Source organism: Taeniopygia guttata, chromosome 26 (assembly GCF_048771995.1).
Source record: "Taeniopygia guttata chromosome 26, bTaeGut7.mat, whole genome shotgun sequence".
Classification (NCBI taxonomy): domain Eukaryota; kingdom Metazoa; phylum Chordata; class Aves; order Passeriformes; family Estrildidae; genus Taeniopygia; species Taeniopygia guttata.
This window is the reverse complement of record NC_133051.1, coordinates 6,652,396-6,672,874: the sequence shown is the minus strand read 5'-3', so window position 1 is coordinate 6,672,874 and position 20,479 is coordinate 6,652,396. Positions and strand designations below refer to the sequence as shown.

At 43.1% G+C, this 20,479-nt stretch overlaps 1 protein-coding gene across 2 annotated transcripts; it reads right to left on the bottom strand.

Annotated features, from left to right (window-relative positions):
* Window positions 1-947: 947 nt before the first annotated feature.
* Window positions 948-20,299, bottom strand: NUCKS1 (nuclear casein kinase and cyclin dependent kinase substrate 1). 2 transcript variants are annotated; one of them, XM_030291831.4, is made up of 8 exons: window positions 20,005-20,299; window positions 12,231-12,280; window positions 11,100-11,205; window positions 9,149-9,204; window positions 8,701-8,853; window positions 8,333-8,485; window positions 7,349-7,498; window positions 948-6,731 (listed from the first exon to the last, which is right to left on the bottom strand). In XM_030291831.4, exons 1-8 carry the CDS (start codon window positions 20,019-20,021, stop codon window positions 6,532-6,534), a joined length of 885 nt encoding a protein of 294 aa, XP_030147691.1. In that variant the 5' UTR covers window positions 20,022-20,299; the 3' UTR covers window positions 948-6,531. The 2 variants fall into 2 exon arrangements, with proteins under 2 accessions (XP_030147691.1, XP_030147692.1); XM_030291832.4 differs by having other exon boundaries at window positions 7,349-7,495.
* Window positions 20,300-20,479: the final 180 nt, after the last annotated feature.

Below are 20,479 nucleotides of genomic sequence, written 5' to 3'. Positions count from 1 at the left end.
ACAAACTATATATAACAAATTATACTATTCTTTATTTTCTATTTCACACAGATATAGCAATTATTTATTAAATAAAATAAATAAATAAATAAATTAAAAATACTATTATTTATTGTAACAAACTATATATAACAAATTATACTATTCTTGTCTATTTCATACTCTAATAAATGCTAACCCATGCCAAAATCTCAAAAACCCTCTCAGATAAAGAAAAGTTAAAACCAATATTTCTCTAAAAATCAAAACCCCTCAAAACAAACGAAGAAATCTTCCCTGTACCCGAAATTCCAGCACAATCCAGAGTTTTTCATCCATTCCAGAGGTTCCACCTCGCCCTCCCAGCACCCTCTGCTGGCACATCGCGGGCACGGCCGCGCATCAAAATGAGCCAAAATCGGGAAAAATCCGCCCCGGAGCTGCAGGAAAGGCGATGGAATCTGCCCCAAAGGATTTGGTAAAAGGAGAAATTCCCTGCGTGACCTCCAGAGGTGGAGAGAGCACCTGGGGCCCGGCCGAGCCCTGCCTGTGCTTGCCATGACAACAGGCAAAATTGATTGATCCCAAATTCCTGATGAATTTTTCCATAAAAAGTTTCCCATCTGCTGGGATACACCAGGGGAAGCTCCTGGAGGGGAAGATGACATTCCAAGGGTTTTGTCCCTCCTCTCATCTCTCCCTCAAATTGGTTTTGGACCTTAAAATCTCAATTTAGAACTCCAGGAAGAGCCTGGGCAAAGCACAATTTTCTGGATTATTTCATTCTTCCCGGTCAGTTCTCAAGCAATGATGGGAAAGTCATACCTGGCCCAAAGCTGGCATCCCCTCCTCAGAGAATTCCAAGGAATTCACCCCAAAACTCTCAGAGATGCCGGAAGATGAACACTTTTTACCTCTCACAGGATGATCCCCTTGGAGCAGCAGAAAAATGACACCAGTCGTGTTCATGGGTTATAAAAGCCCTTTTATAAAGCCATTTTTAAACAAAACCAAAAAGTTTACAAAAGAAAATAAAAGATACAGAAGAATGAGTTGCTTAATATATTCCAAAAAGGAGAAAAATAAAAGAGGGGACACAATTCCAACATGCTGAACAATAAAGGGTTCATTTTTTCCCTCGTGGTTCTTTTTTTTAATACAAAATACAAGCGAAGGATACACATACTTAAAACAGAGCTCAGGAGCAGGTATGCAGTCCCAGGAACCCTTTTTCAATCAAAGCAAAGCAGGGTTTTTGTTATTTTTTTTGTTTTTCTTTCTTTGCAGGTACATACAGAGACTCAGAATATGTCAAATTAATTAGCACAAAAGACCATCACACAATTCTACCAATGAATGTTTGCATCTAGAAATTCACGAACATGGTCAACAGTCATGTTCACTTCAACCCCTTAAAAAAAAAAAACAAAACCAAAGTGTTTTTGTTTTTAATTTTAAATAAAGCATTAATGTTACATTCAGACTTAACTCCTAGTACCATGCTAGATCTCAGGGTTGTCAAGAGTTCCTAACCCCACAGTGATGACTGTTTGCAGCTGCCCCTTCTTCCTGCTTTTGAAATTAAACAAAAAATAATAATAAAAATTAAAAAGGACAAGGAGGGGAACTGCAAAGAGCCTGAATTTTTTTTTTACTTGTTTTTTTTTCTTCCAAAAGCTCACCAGGGGAATTGCAGATACTCGAGACAAAATATTCATTGCATACCAGAAAATGCTGCCAGTCTCCTCCTCCACCTTCACACTGCTCACTCAGGGTTTGCTGTGACATGATGGCAAACAACAACAAAAAAAATTACGTAGCTCTTATTTACAATTTTTTTTTTTGTAACAATTGCTTCTGCAGGAAGGGGAGGAGGGGGGGGGAAAATAAGAAAAAAGAAATAAAACCTCACAAATGCTGAGAACACAAAGGGAATGGGATGTCAGACACTCCCGCTCGCGCACTCACACACCGAAGATTTTGGGGTTTTTTTACACACATTTAAGTCTGGCTTAAGCTGATTTCAGGATCTCCACACCCACCCTCCTCCCCCCCCATCCCAAAATATATATATAAAAAACCCTGGCCCCACTGTACAGAGCGTTTGCACACGGGTGCTTTGCAGTCACACTGAGCATGCTGGGCACGGTCGGGGCTGGCGCTGGGGAGCAGCACCGGGCAAGGCCGGGCTGCACCCCACAAATATTCATGGTTTGACAGCAAGAGTTCCATGAAAAGACATTCAGCTACTCAAGTGGGAAGGTTCGGATTTGATTCAGAGCTAGGCTGGGCTTGGGGAGGTCTCTGAAGGACACTGTCGGCTCTCCCTGCTCTGATGGGCTCAAAAAAGCCCAAAAATCCTCCTGGACAAGCAGAACTAAGTGTTAAAGTGTCGCTTCTGTTCCATCAGCACTGGGACTGAAGCCTCCTAAAACTGCAGGGAAACACTCCAAGCTGAGGGGAAATGTTCTGTTGGGTCAGATACACACAGAATTTCTCATTTCCACAGAAAACTGTGGCAGCAGCCTCCCCAAAATCACCCATCCTAAACGCCACCAACCACTCCGTGCCAGCGTCCCTCCAAAACTGCTCCAACTCTTGCCCCCTCCAACAGATGAATGAATTCCCCATCAAACACCAAAACTCCTGGATCACTTTGTAGCTTTTAGGAACCGTGTGTTCAACGCTAGGATCTGTTAGAAAAATAAACACTTCACGAACAGGACAGAAAAGCAAAGCACCAGGTTTGTTTTTTTTTGTTTTTGTTTTTTTTTTTTTTTCCCTACAGCTCCAAAAGCTTCCAGCATGGTACAGATTCCTTCCCTCCCTCTCTCACCTGGCTGCCTCAGTGGCTCTTGTACCTTTGTGGCTATCAGTAGAGGGAATATTCCAAAAAAAAGGGAAAAAAAGGATAAAAAAGGAAAAAAAAAAAACACCAGGAATTTCAGATTTTTGCGCTGCCCTGGTGGTGCTGCTTCTCTCCCCTCACTCTCTGCCTTGAGGAAATTAAAACTGATCAAAAACTCTTCAGCTGCCCCATTTTTAAGCCACTCCTGACCCCCTTAACTCAGCACAGTTGTCATTCTCCTGCTGACCCCCCTGGAACTGAACCAAACCATTTTTAGCACAAAATCCAAGCTGAAATTGCAGATTTTGACTGATTTTAAAAAGTTCAAGGCAGGATGTTGGCAGGAACCAGAGGTGGAGGTGCTGGTGTGGATTTATAGAAGTTCTGAAATTTTAAAAGCAAGGCTAGGGCAGAGCTGGAGCCTGACTTGAATTTTGGAATAAATCCATTTTACCTCTCTGCAAAGGCTCCAGGACTACAGCTGTGGGAGAGAATCTTTTTAAAGCCTCCTCCTGTGAATGAAACTTTCTGCTCCATAAAAATCCCTTGGTGCTCCTAAAGAAAGGCATTTTCCCAGCTTTCCTTCCAGAATCTTTTAATACAAATTCATTCCAATGGGCATTTAAAAAGATGAAGTCTGCTGCTACTGAAAAACAATGTATGTGAAAATAAAAATATTCAAAATCATATAAATATTCACCTTGACAATTTTCTCCCATCTGTAAAAATGTGAAATTGCTGTATTTCTAACAGAGACCATTAGAGCTCAGTGTTTGTACCAATCAGCAAAACAGGGTTAGAAAAAGTTACAAAATCCTGAAAATCTGGGATTTTCATGGTGTTTGGGACACTCAGAAAGGAGCATCAGGCAGCCTCCAACCCACCAGAAATGAACACGTGAGAATGCAGAACAGTTCTGTGGAACAAAAGGCCAAAGCTCCAGGGTAAAACAATCCAAAATCTGCCTGAAATAACAGAAAAATGATGTTTCACTGCCTCAACTTCTCTTAAAAAATAAAAAAAATGAACCAACCAAAAATATATTTGAGGTGAGACGCACAAAATACACTTCAGAAAACATCAGGTGTGGCAGGTGAAGAACCAGATCCCCTGGAATTCTTGTACACCTGAATTAAAGGAAAACCTTAAGAACCCATTGAAACATTTTGGACTGCAGGGCAACAGCTCTGGGAACCAGACAATTGCACAAGTGTTTGCTACCCCCAAATGGTTTTTATTTTTAAAATGCAGCCATTTATTTTCCCAGAATTACCCAAGAAGTTGAGGGAATTTCTGCTCTCCCTGCAATCCAGCAGGTGGGAAGAGCTGTGGGAGAGGAGAGGGGATTACATTTTCTTTTTCAAGACTGAGATTTCCCTGCAGCCTGATGCTTCTCTGGAAAAAAAAAAAAATTAAAAATATCAAACCATGGTAAAAAAATAAAAATAGATTTACAATGAAACAACATCATCTTTATTGTAACTGCAACAGTAGTTCCATGAGAGTCAAGAACGTTAGAGAACTTCAATTTTTATAAGGTAAAGGAATTTACCAGCCTCAATAAAATCCAGGGAATCACACAGGACAATCACTCAGCTGCTGGAGGAATATTCCATTCCCCACCTGAATCAGGCTCCTTCCTGATCATATTTAGTGTAGGAACTCTCCAAAATCCCAAACAGGATTCAAAATCTGCTGCCACCAGAAATCCCAACTCATTAATTAGCTGCCTTATGTTACCTTCGAGAGGCTGGTTACAAAATGGGGAGTTCTGTGACAAAAAAAATAAAACCCCAAAAAACAAGAAGGATGCAAAGCTTGTCAGCCCGAAGAGAAGGTGAGCAACAGACAGAAGCACAGAGGGTTTAAGGAAAAAAATAAAAATAAAAATGGCAGGTCCAGTTTTCAATGTTTCCACCAACAAAAGTGGCAGAAAACTGTCTGAGGGTGTGAAAACCGAGGTTTGTGGAGTTTCATGAAGTTCAGAAAATAAAAACCGTGAAGGGAAGGATATGGCTGCTCGGATAAAACCACATTAAAATGGCAGCACACACCTCGAGTGTCCTGCTGTGCCAGGGACAGGCTGATGGAAGCTGCTGCCAGCCCCAGGGCCCCTGGAGCTGATCCCACAGATCCCACAGGGACCCGGGAGCTGATCCCACAGATCCCACAGAGCCCTCAGGGACCTGGGAGCTGATCCCACAGATCCCACAGAATCCTGGGAGCTGATCCCACAGACTCCACAGAGCCCTCAGACCCCACAGGAACCTGGGAGCTGATTCCACAGAAACCTGGGAGCTGATCCCACAGATCCCACAGGAGGGGTGAGGAGAAAATCCCACAGGCAGGATGGGAGCAGAACCCAGAGGCAGGGGAGAGGAGCAGATCCCACAGGCAGGAGGGGAACAGATCCCTCAGACCCCACAGGAAGGGTGAGCAGCTGATCCCACAAATCCCACAGGAAGGGTGAGCAGCTGATCCCACAAATCCCACAGGAAGGGTGAGCAGCTGATCCAGCAAATCCCACAGGAAGGGTGAGCAGCTGATCCCACAAATCCCACAGGCAGGAGGGGAACAGATCCCAAATCCCACAGGCAGGAGGGGAGCAGATCCCTCAGACCCCACAGGGAGCAGGGTGGGGACAGGGCAGTGACCCCTGGAGCTTTGCTGAGGGCAGCAGGAGGGAAGAGAAACACTCAAGCCTGACTCATGGGATCTCAAGTGACCAGAACACTACAGGAATCCTTTGCTCACACCCACAAAAGGACATCCCTCGCCCCAAAACCTGAAGAATTTAATTTTACATTATCTGTTGTTTTTTCCCTTGGAAAATTCTATAATAAAAACATTTTCCACGGTACCCAATGGAAAGCAGTTTTAAAACTGATTTTGCAATTTCTCTTCCCTGTTCTGCCCCTCTACAGCAGGAATAAAAGAAGGGTGACTGGATATGGGAAGGCTGTAGATTGAATATCTGAATTTCTCTGGAATGGGTTGCAATTTGCCTACAGCAGCACAGTTTTCTATCCAGCAGAGACAAAACTCTCCCATCCTGACTGGAGGGTCTTGTCTAAATCAAAGACACTGGAGCATCTCCGAGTTTCTTGATTGCTTTCCATGAAAAACGTGCCTGAATCCAAGAAACACAGGATTCCTCCCTGTGTTCCATCCTCCTCCACTGGAATTAGATCCACTACATTTTTGCTGAGAGTGAACTCATCTCAAAGTCTTTTAAAGCAGAGGCTCATTATTTTTTTTTTCCATATATTTCAAATACAGAATAATAGTTTTAAACAGCTCTTACCAGCACTGGGAAAAATCTATTCTACTTAAGGATTTGTAAGTATGCTTTCCACAGATCAGTCTCAAACCTTATTGCTTCACAACTGCAGTATCCCTTGAAACAAAAATAAAATATTGAATGGTCTGTTAATTTGTCTTAAATGGCTTTTCAGATTTGGCAGGGGAGGGAGAACGGAATGGCCAACAGAGAACATTGACTTCAAAATATTACTGTAGAAGGGTTTCCTCTTATTAAAAAAGAATACACTGTATTAAACAGCTGAAAGTAAAGACAGCATTCAAAGCCCATGAGTCAAGCCACAGCCAAAACCGTGTTCTACCCCTAAGTATTGTTTTCTTTTCCTTTTTCTTTTTTTTTTTCCTCTTTTTTTTTTAAACAAAGATTTTCCTCAACTGCCATTTTAATCTTCACCAGAGGGTGCTTCATCTTCAGATCCCTCATCCCCTGACTTTTCTGGTGGAGGGCTGGCTGATTTTTTCTTTTCTGGGGGACTTTCAGGCTCTTCATCCTCTTCTTTGGGGGATGGGGTCTTTTCTTTTGTTGCCTTGGAAGCTGTGGGGCGACCTGCCTTCCCTTTGCCTTTCACTGGGCTGGGGGTCACTGGAAAAAGAAAAACCTTGTAAAACTCAGCAGCAGCACAGGCAGAAAAACTCAACAGTAATAAATGGGATTTCAAAGTCATTCAGCAGCAGTTTGACCAGACCCACAATGTTTTTAGCACTCCCAATTAGCAAAGCTGAAGTGAAGAGCAATCTAAGAAGATTTAAAAGCTGTTTAATTGCTGGATGTGACATCACAAATGGACACAGCTCTTGTCAAAGCAGAACACACATTGCTGCTATAATTTGAAATTTCCTGCAGAAATGCATCCAGTTTTCCTCTGCTTCTCATTTCCCCACCCTGACACCGTCAAAAAGTCCCAAACAAAGCCACAAATTGTTATTATTTGGCTGTGAGACACACAAAGTCAGAATGCAGCACCTCAGCAGGAAAGGTTTTCAATACCATGAATTTTGACCCTCAAGACAGATACCAAGTCAACCCCTAAAGGAAGAATTAAAGCCAGCTCATTATTCCATCCTGCTGCTTTAAATCATGGCATTTTGGCCCTTCCAACATTTTTGTGGATGTCTGTGACCCCAAGAATTCAACCAAGCTTCTGCAGCAAAAAGAAAATCTGGGTTTTAAACTGAGAAACTTGCATTGCACAGACTCACCTGTAGCCTTTAGCCTGGGCTTGGGCATTTTCTTTTCTTTCCTCTCTGGCTTGGATTTCTTGGAGACCTTCTTATTTTTCTTTTTTGAACTGCCATAGTCACTGTCATCATCATCTTCCATGAGGAAGTCTTCATCACTTCCTGAATCTGCTGGAAGCATAAGGAAATTTCAGGTTTTTTGGGAAAAAAAAAAGAAGAAAGTAAAAGATGTACTTGAGATCTGCCAGTTAAATTGTGGAATTGTGGACATAGACTCCGAGACCTTGTGGGCTTCCATTTATCTGCTGTGGTACAAAATCTGACTGGGTTTTTATGTCAGCAAAGCACAGGGACAGCAAAAAGCATTGAGAAGTTTATAATTATCCTTTAGGGCTGCTTACAAATAAACAGATCCCTGGGAAACACACACATCCCTGGAAAACACACACTCACATCCCTGGGAAAAAAAATAAATCTTCATCTGCAAGGAAAAGGCACCAAGATGAAGTTTCCTGTCTCCCAGACTGCACAGATTCTTCCAAATTCACTGAGTGAACTCTTCCAATTATTTAATGCTTTCCTAAAATCTGTCATTAAACCTTAAAAACTTTTGACTCCAAAAATTCCAAAGCAGTTTGGAAGCACTGGCTTATCTCCCACTGTACATTACCAACACCAAGCATGCAGAACAGCAAGTGGTGCAAATTCATGACAAATTCCAACTTTCAAGTTGCAGAAAGTTGTCACAGCCAAATTTATACAATTAATGACTTAAATCTCATTCTGGATAAAAACTGCAGGGAAAGGATCAACAGCTCTACCCACTTGTGAAGACAAATTTTGTAGGACACACACACACCTTTACTGCAAACTCAGAGCACAAATTCCAGCTGTGAAAACCCAACTTGGAAAGTAAAAATGAAGTTAATGAGGAGCACAATTTCTGTCCTCAGTGTCCCAGCCAAAAAGCAAACTGTGTCCCTTTTTCCAATCCCATTTACTCACTCTCCTGGAACTGTGCCTCATCATCCTCTTGCTCTTCCTCCTCACTCCCCACATCATCCATGAGCATCTCCCGCTGTTTGGAGGCTGCTTTGGATGCCGCCTGCCGCTGCTGACGAACATTTTTGTGATCTTCCTTCTCATCCTCGCTGTCCTCTGCAGAAAAAGGCCCCAAATTGGGCTGAGTACAGAGCAGAGGGGCAGCAGAGGGGCAAAACAGGGGTTTAAACATTTATCAGGGGGTTAAAACATTCACTGAGTTCCTGTGACAACACTTCAACCTCATCAACACCTTCCTTACTCACCCAAAGATCCTCTGCAGTATTTTCACTGCAAAATAAGCTTTTTTTTTTTCTTATTTTTTTTTTTACCTGCAGGCCTTTTCCTGGATTTGGAGGCTGCTCTCTTATTCTTGTCTGGTTTAGCCTTCTTTCCTTTTTTGCTTTTTTGAGAGCTCTCGTAGTCACTGTCGGCTTTGCCATCGTCAGCTCCTACGTCATCGTCTTCACTGCCAAAATCTTCATCTGCAAGGAAAAGGAAGCAAGATGAAGTTTCTTGGATCATTCTGGATAAAAGCTGCAGGGAAGGGATCAACACATCTATCCACTTCTGCAGACAAATTTTATAGGACCATCACATTACACAAAAAAAAGCCCATCATCCCAAACCAGTGTGGGAAGTAACAGCAGCAGAGGCAACACATGACTTAAAATAAATCAGAATTATCTCATTTCTGCCTCAAATCCTACTCCTGCAACTCTCCCAGGTGCGAAGAGACATGATTTAAAGGTACACAATCAGTACAATGCTATCAGTCACCTGCTGAGTGTGAATCATCTTTCTTAGTCTTCACATCTTTGTCTTCTGAATCCTCACTGCAAACGAGAGAACGATAGGTCTTAGTGCTTGTCTCAACTTTGATTTCAGTCACTCTTGTGTGGAAAATAACTTTTAAAGAGCAAAGTGATGTCCAGGCTGAGAACTGTCACTTTTCCTGGACATACTTCAGGATTACTCAGCTGTCTGTGGAGTTACCATGGTTGGGAAGATAATGTTCAAACTCTGAATCACAGAAAAACTTAAACCAGGCAGGAAATAATCAGATTGAGGTGAACCATGCACTTCACTCTCAAACCAACCCACAATCCACATGGCTTCCAGTTTAGCTGCTATTTTGATGGTTTATAAATGAAATAAAGGTTTGTCCTGAATAGATTTTTAGTCAGCACTTGTCTTTATGTCATTGCTTAGTTTCCATTCTGTGTATCTTGCTCTTAACTGGCACATATATGCCCTAAGCTTTCTCCAATTATTTGATCATTTGATTCATTTGGAAAATAAAAGACATCTTGGAGTGATAGAATTAAGAACCAGTTGGCAGAACCTCCATCCCTGAAGCTGAAATCTGTCACGAAAACAAAAAAAAACTTATTTCAAAGGTCTCATGGCAATCATTTGGGGGACTGCAAAAGGGAAATTCTACAGGAAACTTTCATTTTGCAGCAGGGCAGCACTGAGGCTGCTGGAGCAACTGAACTCCCAAAACAAGTGTTTGTAGAGGACCCAAAATGAGGAACAAAGAGCCACAAAACGTCCAAATGTCCCTGCCCTCAGTGACACCCTGGCAGCACAGGGATGCTGAGAGGCTGCAGGACATGGGGCAGGAGCTGCACCTTGCCCTGACCCACCTAAGGGTGCAGCAGCTGCCAGCCCTCGTGCCTGGATCCCACTTTCTGCCACTGCAGCTGCTCTGGAGCTGCTGGAATGATGGAGCAGGGCTGGGTGTCGGAACTCAAAATGTCCCTCAGACATTTTTGGAGGTTCCAGGCCCAGGTCAGAAGCATTTGAGACCCTGGCAGGCAGCTGGAAACAGCTGTGATTTTGGGTTTGAGCCATGGAATGATTTACCATCCTTGCAGGAAGAACAAGAAGTCACAAAAATTTAGATATTAGAGTAGAAGTAGTTACAAAGTAGAGGGAAGAATTTTTGAGTGCTGTACAGAGGGGGTTTTAAAGTCCTGTAGGGGAATTTTGGTTTTGTACATGGGGGTCAGAGGGTTTAAGATGGAGGGATTTGGGCCTGCCCTGTCCTTCCTCTTTCTCCTTCCTTCCCTCCATGTTCTTGGTGATGTTGGCACTCACAGATTGGTTTAGAGTAGAAAAGCACCATTTAATATAGGTAATAGGCATTGGGGAAAAACTGTACCCATGTAACACGGAATGTACCATATAAAAGATAGAAAAGCACCATTTAATATAGGTAATGGGCATTGGGGAAAAACTGTACCCATGTAACACGTAATGTACCATATAAAAGACAGCAGCAGCCCTGGGCGGGGAGAGAAGAAGCAGTCGGGAGTCAGAGAGGATGTCAGGGTGTGTGTGTGCCTCTGCCTGAGCTGTGAGCAAACCACAGCAGCCCCAGGAGAAAATCTTTTAGATAACTTGCAATAAACTGCCTTGAGACCGAACAGCAGAGACTGCTGAGCCTTTCTTTGGAAGCACGGGCTGGAGGAGGGAGTTTTCCACCACACGGAGCCACCCCTGACCTATGGTGAGCCCCAGCAGCTGGGAACTGTTCCACACCTGATTTCTGGGGCTGCTCCCTTCAGGAGAAACCCCCTCAGTGTCCCAGCCCCGACTGAGCTCCCAGTCGCACTTCTCTTGGGAGATGCTGCTCCCCACACACAGGACAAGGCTCTGAGCAATGTTGCTGAGAGATGAAAAGCTGCCTTTTTTTTTTTTTTCTTTTTGTCTTTTGGTTTTTTACCTGTCCTCCTGAGAATTCTTCCCAGATCTCCTCTTGTTTTTAGCCTCTCGGGGAGATGAACGGATTTTCTTGGATGGGGGACCTGAATCTCTTCCATAGTCATCATCTGGACAGGACAAAAAGTTTTGGGATCAAACTCATTCCCAGCCAACAGCTCTCCTCAGTCACAACGCAAACTGAACATTTCATGCTCATCAAAAAGAAAAACTTCAAAAAAACTTTGGTGGAAGCAAAGTCCTGGCTTAAACCATTGATTTGAGCTTTGATTTGAGCACCGTGAAAATGTTCTTTACAGTGCAATCTCATCCAGGGAAACACAAAAAAACCTCACCAAGGGGACACAGGATTTATTTTACATTTTGTTATGATATAAACTTATTAAAAATTAACATCCATACGTATTTCTGCATGATTCTAACAGCACCGCCCTGTGATGGGATAAAAGGATGCTATTAAACAGGAGTTTTCAGCAGAACTCCTTACAACTATTACACAATACCTTATTTAATGAATAAAACCACTATAATTAAGAACTGTGCATATTTGTCTCATTTTAATTATCAGTACAACCTTAGCATTGAGTTTATCTTCCAAGAACTCAAAATATATTCCAGAAAATTTCTTTTAATTTACACATATTATATTTTTTTTTAGAAAAGGGATCCAGACTTTTAATCCAGAGATTACATTTCTTCCAAATGTGATCCAGCACTATTTTGTTAATTCACACTGATATTTTTTTTAGCTGCAATCCCCCTCAAATGCTTGATAATGTGGGCTCAACTGGAGCCATAAAATAAATGGAAAACATCTTTTCCTGTGGAAAAAGTGGCATCAAGGAGCCTCTGCCCCAGAACACAACACAGAGCAAGGAAAGCATTGCTGCCAACAGCCTCCAGGCACTACAACAATACCAGCATTAAATAATAAGATTTCGAGCACCATTGTTTGTTTAATACCAAACATATGAGAATGATTATATTTTCAATTACTTATTAACAGTTCAGGCTGTGAAGAACACAAACTCCTTGGAACTGGAGTTGAAGATGTGATTAGAAGCAGAACAATTAATATGCATGGCAATAACGATCTGTTCCAGCCCAAGGAGATTAAGGAAAAAAAGTCATTTACCAGCATCATCTGATTCCTGAAACTGGGAGTAATCAACCACCTTCCTGTTCCTGTGAAAAAGCAGGAGAAGAAAAAATCAGGAATTCATCACTTCAGAGCTACTAAAGCTTTAAGGAAAAAGAAATGTCCCATCCTTGTTTCCAGTGCTGCACTTGTAGCCCAAAAACATCCCAAGAAAACTTGGGTAATTCAGCCACTTCCACCTCTGCAGTCAGAAGTGAACACAAAGTACATTAAAGCATAAACAGCATTTCCGTGAGGAAATATATATATAATAATCTGGATTGCAGCCTCAGAATGTGAACGTTCTTTTTGATAAATACACTAGGATTATAAATCAAACGTTTCTAAACTGCTCCTTTCGGGATTTCTGCTTCTCACAGTTCGCCTGCTGTCACACCTTCTCTTCCAATTTTTATTTTCCCATATGATCCCTGTTTTTAAAGCATTTGAAGTTTTCACTGGGGTTTCCAGGAGCTTTCTGAATGAGCTACACTGATCTGGAAGTCAACAAAATCAAATAATCTTCTTCAATTTACTGAAACCTCCAAAATGGAATTGTTGGTTATTTTATCAGCACCTTGTCCATCAAATCCCAGCTGTTTTATTGACAAGGGATCAAATCCCAGCTGTTTTATTGATAAAATATCAAAGCCCAACTGTTTTATTGACAAGATATCAAATCCCAACTCTTTTTATTGACAAGATATCAAATCCCAACTCTTTTTATTGACAAGATATCAAATCCCAACTCTTTTATTGATATCAAATCCCGACCCTTTTATTGATATCAAATCCCAACCCTTTTATTAACAAGAGATCAAATCCCAACTCTTGTATTGACAAGATAACGGCCCTATAAACAGCAACCAAAGGAAACCAAGACAGCCACAATTTCAATTAAATTTCAGCTGAAAATGCTTCAAACTCAGACTCCAAACACCTCCTGGAAGGACTGACAGGGGCTGGGAGGAGCTGGAAATACAGAGATTCCCACAGAGCCTCGGAAAAATGGGATTTTGCAGCAATCACCGCGTGAGCTCAGTTCTTCAGCTGGGAACTCCAGCCAGCACACGGATCCTTCCTCATCCTCCTTCCCTTCTCCTGCTCTCAGCACAATTCACTCTGAGCTCCCCAAACTCAGCTACGTTCACTGGCAGTTCATTAATTATCATTAACTAATTGCTGATTAACTCAGTTCAAAGACACCCCAAAGCCATCACTGCTGAGCCATCTAAAATCAAGTTTAAGTTGCCCTCCTGAGCACCTCTAACTCGTGGCTTACAGAAGGACGCAGGAGCAAAACTGGTTTTATTTCAACCCAAACTTCTTCAATAAATTAAAAAACAAACCAAACAATGAAACCAATCCCTTAAAAACATCCCAAAAATACCAATAAGGCAAATAAAATTAATAAGTTGCTCTCCTGTACAAGCACCTCTAACTCATGGCTTACAGAAGGATGCAGGAGCAAAACTGGTTTTATTACAACCCAACGCTCTTAAAGAAATTTAAAAACCAAAAACTGAAACCAATCCCTCAAAAACATCCACAAAAATACCAAAAAGGCAAAGGAAAGGAAGACAAGATTTGTACAGGTAAATCAAGTTTAAGTTGCCCTTCTGAGCAGCTCTAACTCATGGTTTACAGAAGGACACAGGAGCAAAATTGGTTTTATTTCAACCCAAAGCTCCTAAAGAAATTCAAAAACCAAAAAATTAAACCAATCCCCCAAAAAATACCCCAAAAAAGACAAATGAAGAAAATGATTGTACAGGTTGAATCCCATCCAAGCCTTGGAGAGGAGCTAAATCCAACAGCACCGTGTTCTCCTCGTCTGAATGTGTCAAAATTCCACTTTAGGGACACAATTATTGGCAATTTTTGATTTACACTCCTATTCCAACAAGCAGCCTTCCTGAACATTGCCCCCTGACCCATCTCATAAGTGAAAAGATGAATTTTTTTCTCGTAAGCATCAAAAGAATTAAGTTATTAGATAAGAAATCTGATTTTATGTATCAAGTATTGGGTTTTCTTCCTGTGAAATGGAAAAATGGGTGTGAAAATGGGGTGAAAAAAGCAGAATTTCCACATATAAAGAAGACTTTTAGACATCACTGAGCAAAAAAAAAAAAAAATTATGTATCAAGTATTGGGTTTTTTTCCTATGAAAGAATAAATGGGGTGAAAAAAAGCAGAATTTCCATATATAAACAAGACTTTTAGACATCACTGAGAAAAAATTGTCACTGTGGAAAACATCCTGGAATGAAACCATCCCTTCCCTAAGCACCCAAGCAGAAATCCCTGCTCACTTTTCCTCACGTGGTGAGCAGAAATAATAATTTATTATTTTTAAAAAATTAATAAATTAAAAATTATTGTTTCAAAAGAAACCAAAAGTGAAAAGAAGAAACCAAGTAAAAAGATGAATTTTATTCTGATAAGCATCAGAAGAATAATTAAGTTATTATATAACAAGTCTGATTTGATGCAACAAGTAATGGGTTTTTTCCTGTGAAAGCATAAAGTGGGTAAAAAAGCAGGGTTTTGTATTTAAACAAAAAAATTGCTGTGTATTTTAAAAAAATTAAAAATCATTGTTTCAGAAGAAACAGGAGTGAAGCTGTTGCCATGCAGAAACTGGTATTTGTATTAAAATAAAATTTAAAATAATTTGTTTCAGAAGGAACCAAAAGTGAAGCTTCAATTATCTTATCTTGCAGGGTGGAGCACAGAAGGAATCTCTGCCCTGATGCACTGAAGAGAAAAAGCTGCAAATAAATCTCCAAGAGCAGCAGAGAAGCTCAGAAAGAACCAACCTGGCCCTGCCCTTCCCCTCACCTTTTAGCCCAGCAGGTTTAATTTGATTTTATGCAATTTATTTCTTTATTTGCAGCTGCTGTGCAATAACAACTCCAGGTTTGCACAGAGTTTTACTACACCCGGGTGATAAAAACACCGGAGGGAAGAGGAAGGACAAGGAGCTGCTGGTGGCACTGGAGACATAAAAATAAAATTTCTCTTAAATCCGCTTAGGCTGAGCATAAAAAGATAGGATGGGATAGGCATTGTTCAGTGTGGTTTGAGATATGAATTAAAATTTCCTTGTTGATTCAGGTTAAAAATTGTGCATGTAAAAAGTTCAGATGAGTTTTTAATAACAGCTGTCAGTCCAATTTATTGGATATTAATATTCCTGTTATGTCAGTACATCATTATTTATATATATTATATATGTCAATGTTATATGTCAATATGTCAATATTGATATCTATTATATATGTCAATGTTATATATCAATACTCCTGTTATATGTCAATATATTGACATATATATGTCAATGTTATATATCAATATTCCTGTTACATGTCAATATGTCAATATTAATATTCCTGTTTATTTTTGGAATAATAGGAGCTCATCAACATGTTGAGATTGAAGCACTCAGTGAAATTACTCCAGTAATTTAACTACAGCTCAAAAATGCACAGAAATTCTTGCAACCGGCACTTGATGCCTGCCAAAGTGCAATTTTGGAATTATGAAAAACAACATCAACGTGTCAAAGGATCACTAAATGTTCATAAAACTGTGAAAAACTGTCATCTTCATACCACATCTTCAGTTTAGTCGCTAAACCCTCAGTTTTTAAATCAACATCAGCACAGCCCTAGAATCAGATAGAAAAGTTTTGGGTTTTTTTTTTTTTTTTTAAGGAAATGCAGAGATTTCCAGATATTTGTACAGACATTAAAACCCACAGATGAAGTCCACATTTAAAAAAAAAAATCCACAATATCTAATGCTGCAAGGCAATGCTAAAAGGAGTCATCAAAAATCCAAAATGAAGAGAATGTTTGTATACAACCACCCACCCTCAATCCAACAGAGCAAAGGCAAGGAGGTGAAATGATTGAGTTTTTTGTATTTTTTTTTTTCAGCACCGCCTTGATTTAACCAATGTAACCAAAATTTCTCAGAATTTGTGAGCAAAGCTCCAGCCCCTCTTCAGCAGTCAGGTTTCACTCTCAGGTAAAGGTGAGACCATTATCATCAGCAAATATTGCCACTAAAAGCACTTTTTGGTGCCATTTTTATACACAAAAAATACAAATTCCAGCCCCAAGTGTTTCCTGCAAGGGTTTTCAGAGCTGGGCAAGGCAAATCTGCAGTGCTGGGTTTGGGCTTTCCATGACCACTGATTTAAAATCACCACCAGGAGGTGGCACAGGGCACCTGGTGACAGTCAGGGACCCAAAATCTGGGTAAAAATTGGACTCAGCACCCACCACTGAGAGGTGAGTGGCACCTGCAGGATTTCCAGGGATCCACACAACTCTGAACTCCACAAAACAATTCAATGCTCACTAACAAATTAAATCCAAACAATTAAAATTAAATCAAAATAATTAAATGCCCACTACAGAGTTCAGATTTGGGTCTGGGCTGACTCCCCACGTCAGGCTCTGCTCGTGGCACCTGCAGGATTTTCAGGGATCCAAACAACTCTGAACTCCACATAAAATCAGATACATAAAATCAGATTTCTTATTTAATAATTTAGTTATTCTTCTGATGCTTATGAGAATAAAATTCATCTTTTCATTCATGAGATGGGTCAGGAGGCAATGTTCAGGAAGGCTCCTTGTTGGAATGGAGTTTAAATCAAAAATTGCCAATAATTGTGTCCCTAATAATTCTGTGGAATTTTGCCACGCTCAGACTGGGAGGGAGTGACCCAGGGGATGTGCCTGGGGAAGGGATGGTTTTGTTCCAGGATTTTTGCCACAGTGACATTTTTTGTTCATGCCACTGTCACATTCCCAATTCCTGATTTAATGTTTCTCTGAAGGGTAAAGGTGGAAAAAACAATTCCATGATTTCTGCAGCAATAATTAAAGCAGTCTTGTGCTCATTCTCTATTTGACTCTAATTAGAATTGAGATTTTACTACAGAAATGATGCAGAGCAGGAGGGGAACCAAACCCAAACACCCAACTCACACCCCCACCCTGATATTTTGAATTTTCTTGTACCTCCACCTTCTCTCTGTTTCTCTTCAGCCTGAAACAGAGCAAGAATCAGCTTTTTACTCATCCATCTCTGGACCACACAGCATCACTCCATTTTATTAAGTGCCAATCCCCAAGGAACTGTTGCTTGCCTGCAATCCCACAGGAACTTTTCCACAATCACCGTATTTCTACTTTACACTGCCCAGTGACAACACTGGCAACAAGTTATCTTTTATAGATATATTTTTTTCCTCCAAGTAAAACTTCACCCTTCCACTGCAGTGCCAACAGCAGGCTGGGATTCAAATCCAGAAAAATGAAGGATGTAAAGCCCTGAAGCACTGAGATAAATTCACAAGTGGCTTTAAGCTTAAAATGAATGACCAAAAAACCCCTGGGATTTCCAGCCCTGCCCACAACATCTCAATTTGCAAAGCCTGCAGGAGAAGAACAGTGAGTAAAAGTGACCAGTGAGAAAAAGCAGAAGAAATGTTGTACCAGAAGTCAAAATTCTGACTTTAAACACATTAATTGATGCTGTATATAGAAAAACACAGTGACTCCAAGTATTTAATTTTGGGTTTTTTTATCCCTATAAACAGCCCCAGCTCTCTTTGCAGAACACAAGAAATGCAGAAATTCAGTAATTTCAGGTTCTTTTAGATTTTACTCCTTCCCTTTTTCTAACAACACTGAAAACCCCATCATTATCCACCCAGGAGAAATGAACTGTGCAGGAAGTACCTGGCTCTCAGAGCCAGGCACAAGAAGCCTGTAAATAGGCAGGATTTTATTACTACTTAGTTTTAAATAACTGATATTAACAGCCATACTCAGCCACAGGCCAATTTTCTCAACAAGTGGAGTAAAAACTTGGGATATAGGATGGATTTTATAAAGTTCACTGCTTTAGGTGCACACATATTCACCAGAAACCAACAGACATCACCAGTTAATTCAAAGAACACTGACTAGAGAAAAACTCTCCCACCACTAAATCTTACTCTGATGAAAAACCTTCCACCAGGCTTCCATTTTACCAAAAACCAGCAAAGACAGGCAGAAAAAACTTTATTCCAACATTAATTCATTAATGGATTGGAATCTATAGGCAGGGTTTTCTAGCTAGCAGAGCAATATAATGTAGCAACCACTGAATATTTACCTTTTTTCCCCTGGGAGGGCGATTAAATCCAGGGAGATAAGGGACTGCTGCATCTATCCTGCCACTGCCAGGAGGTTTTGTGCTCTTAAAAACCTGCTGGACTTTGGTGCTTCAGAGCTGAGGCTGAGAGCAGGCAGACCTCCCACAACACTCCAGGACTGGACACAGGTGTTTTATTTTAATTATTTATTTGAAATCCTCGCAAAAATACTTAATTCCAGCAAGCTCGGAGGCTCTGCTTTTAAAGACAGCAGCCTTTCCTTACCTGGAACAAATCTCCAACACTGAAGTGTCCCCTCAGGCAGCAGAGCCACATCACCACTAATTTGAGAGCTCACCCATCACCGAGCCACTCCCCTACTCAGCAAAGCAGTCCTGGGCTCCATTTAGATTTTAAATTCTGCATTATGAGAACTATTACTCAAATGCAAATGCTGTCATCTCTAAGTGTATAGATGCATCGCTGTCACAATTAATTAGTACTTTTTAGTTAAATTAGACAAAACACCCAACATCCACAGCCCACACCAGGCTCACTGGGAATAAAACTCTAACTGGGAATAAAACTCCAACCAGCCATTTAAGAACGAAGGAATTACAAAGCATGAGAAGAACACCGTGGGAAACTTCACACCTTTGCTATAAAGACAACTTCAATCGCGAGTTCACTCTTTTGCCACCTCCTTGGCAAAGCTTTGAGATGCAAGGGTATCAAAATATCCTGAGCTGGACTGGACTCACAAGGATCATCCAGTGCAGCTTCTGGCCCTGCAAAACCCCACACTAGGCATCCCCAGCAGTGCTGTCCAAACACTCCTGGAGCTCTGCGGCTGTGCCCATTCCCTGGCGAGCCTGGGCAGTGCCCAGCACCCTCTGGGCGAAGAAACATCCCAAATACTTTCCCAAACACCCACCCTGACACAGCTCCAGCGCTTCCCTCGGGCACCACTTCCCGGTGCCGCACACTCCCAAACCCACCCCAGCGATGCCACCCAGCGCTCCGACACCGCTCAACCCAAACCACCGACCCCAGACCCACCTCGGCGGTGCCGGGCACACTCAGCCCGGCTGCCAAAGGCTCGGAGAGGGAAACGGCGGCGGCGAACAGCAGCGGGCAGGCGAGCCCGGAGCGCGGCCGGGCGGAGCGGGGCGGGCGGCAAAGGCGCTCGCAGCGAGGGGGCGGCTCCCGCCGGCTCCTCCCCTCCGCGTGGTTCCCCATGCACAGCCCCCGTGCCCCGGACCCTCGCCGGATGGCACCGCTCCCCTCCCCCGGCAGCGCGCTCCGCCCGGCCCCGCCGCCCGCGGGGCCCGCGGGTGGCGGCCACAGCAGCGCCCGCCCCGCGCCAAGTGGGTCACGGCGCCGGTGAAAAATCCCCTTTTTTCCCCGTTAGAAAATGTGGGGCAGCGGCCGCACGACCGCCCCGGCGCGGCCCGCGGGCGGCGCGGGGTGAAGCGCGGTGCTGGCCGCGGTGGCCGTGCCAAGTGAGCAGGGGGGAAACAAGGGGAAATAGAGGAGAAATCCGCACGGCCTGAGCGCGGCCTGCCCTGCCCGGGCCGGCCCGGCGGGAGCGGCGCCGCCGGCACTCACCTGACGGGCCGCGACATCTTCCCGGCGCTTCGGGCCGCGCGGGGCCGGGCGCGGAGCAAACGGGGCCGCGGAGGCCGCGGAGGCCGCCCGGAGCGAGCGGGAGCGCTGGGCCCAGCGCCTCAGGCCGCGCCTGCGGAGCCGCCGCTCCCCCGTCAGGCGCCGCCGCCGGTGCCGCTCCCCGGTGCCGATCCCGGTGCCGCTCCCCGATCGCGCTGCCGGTCCCGGTGTCGGTGCCGGACCCGCTCCCGCCGCTCCCCCCCGCAAAATGGTCGCGCTCGCCCCGCCGAGAGGATGCGAGCGGGGGGGCGGTGCCGCCGACCCCGCCGGCCACGCCCCCCTCATCCGCCGATTGGTCGAGGGCCGCGAGAGCCCGCGCCCTATTGGCTCGTTCGAACCATCACGGCGCGCAGGGCCCGCCCACTGTCCCCGCGGGGAGGGCGGGCAGCGCGGCCCGCACGCGGCGGAGCTCCGGCGG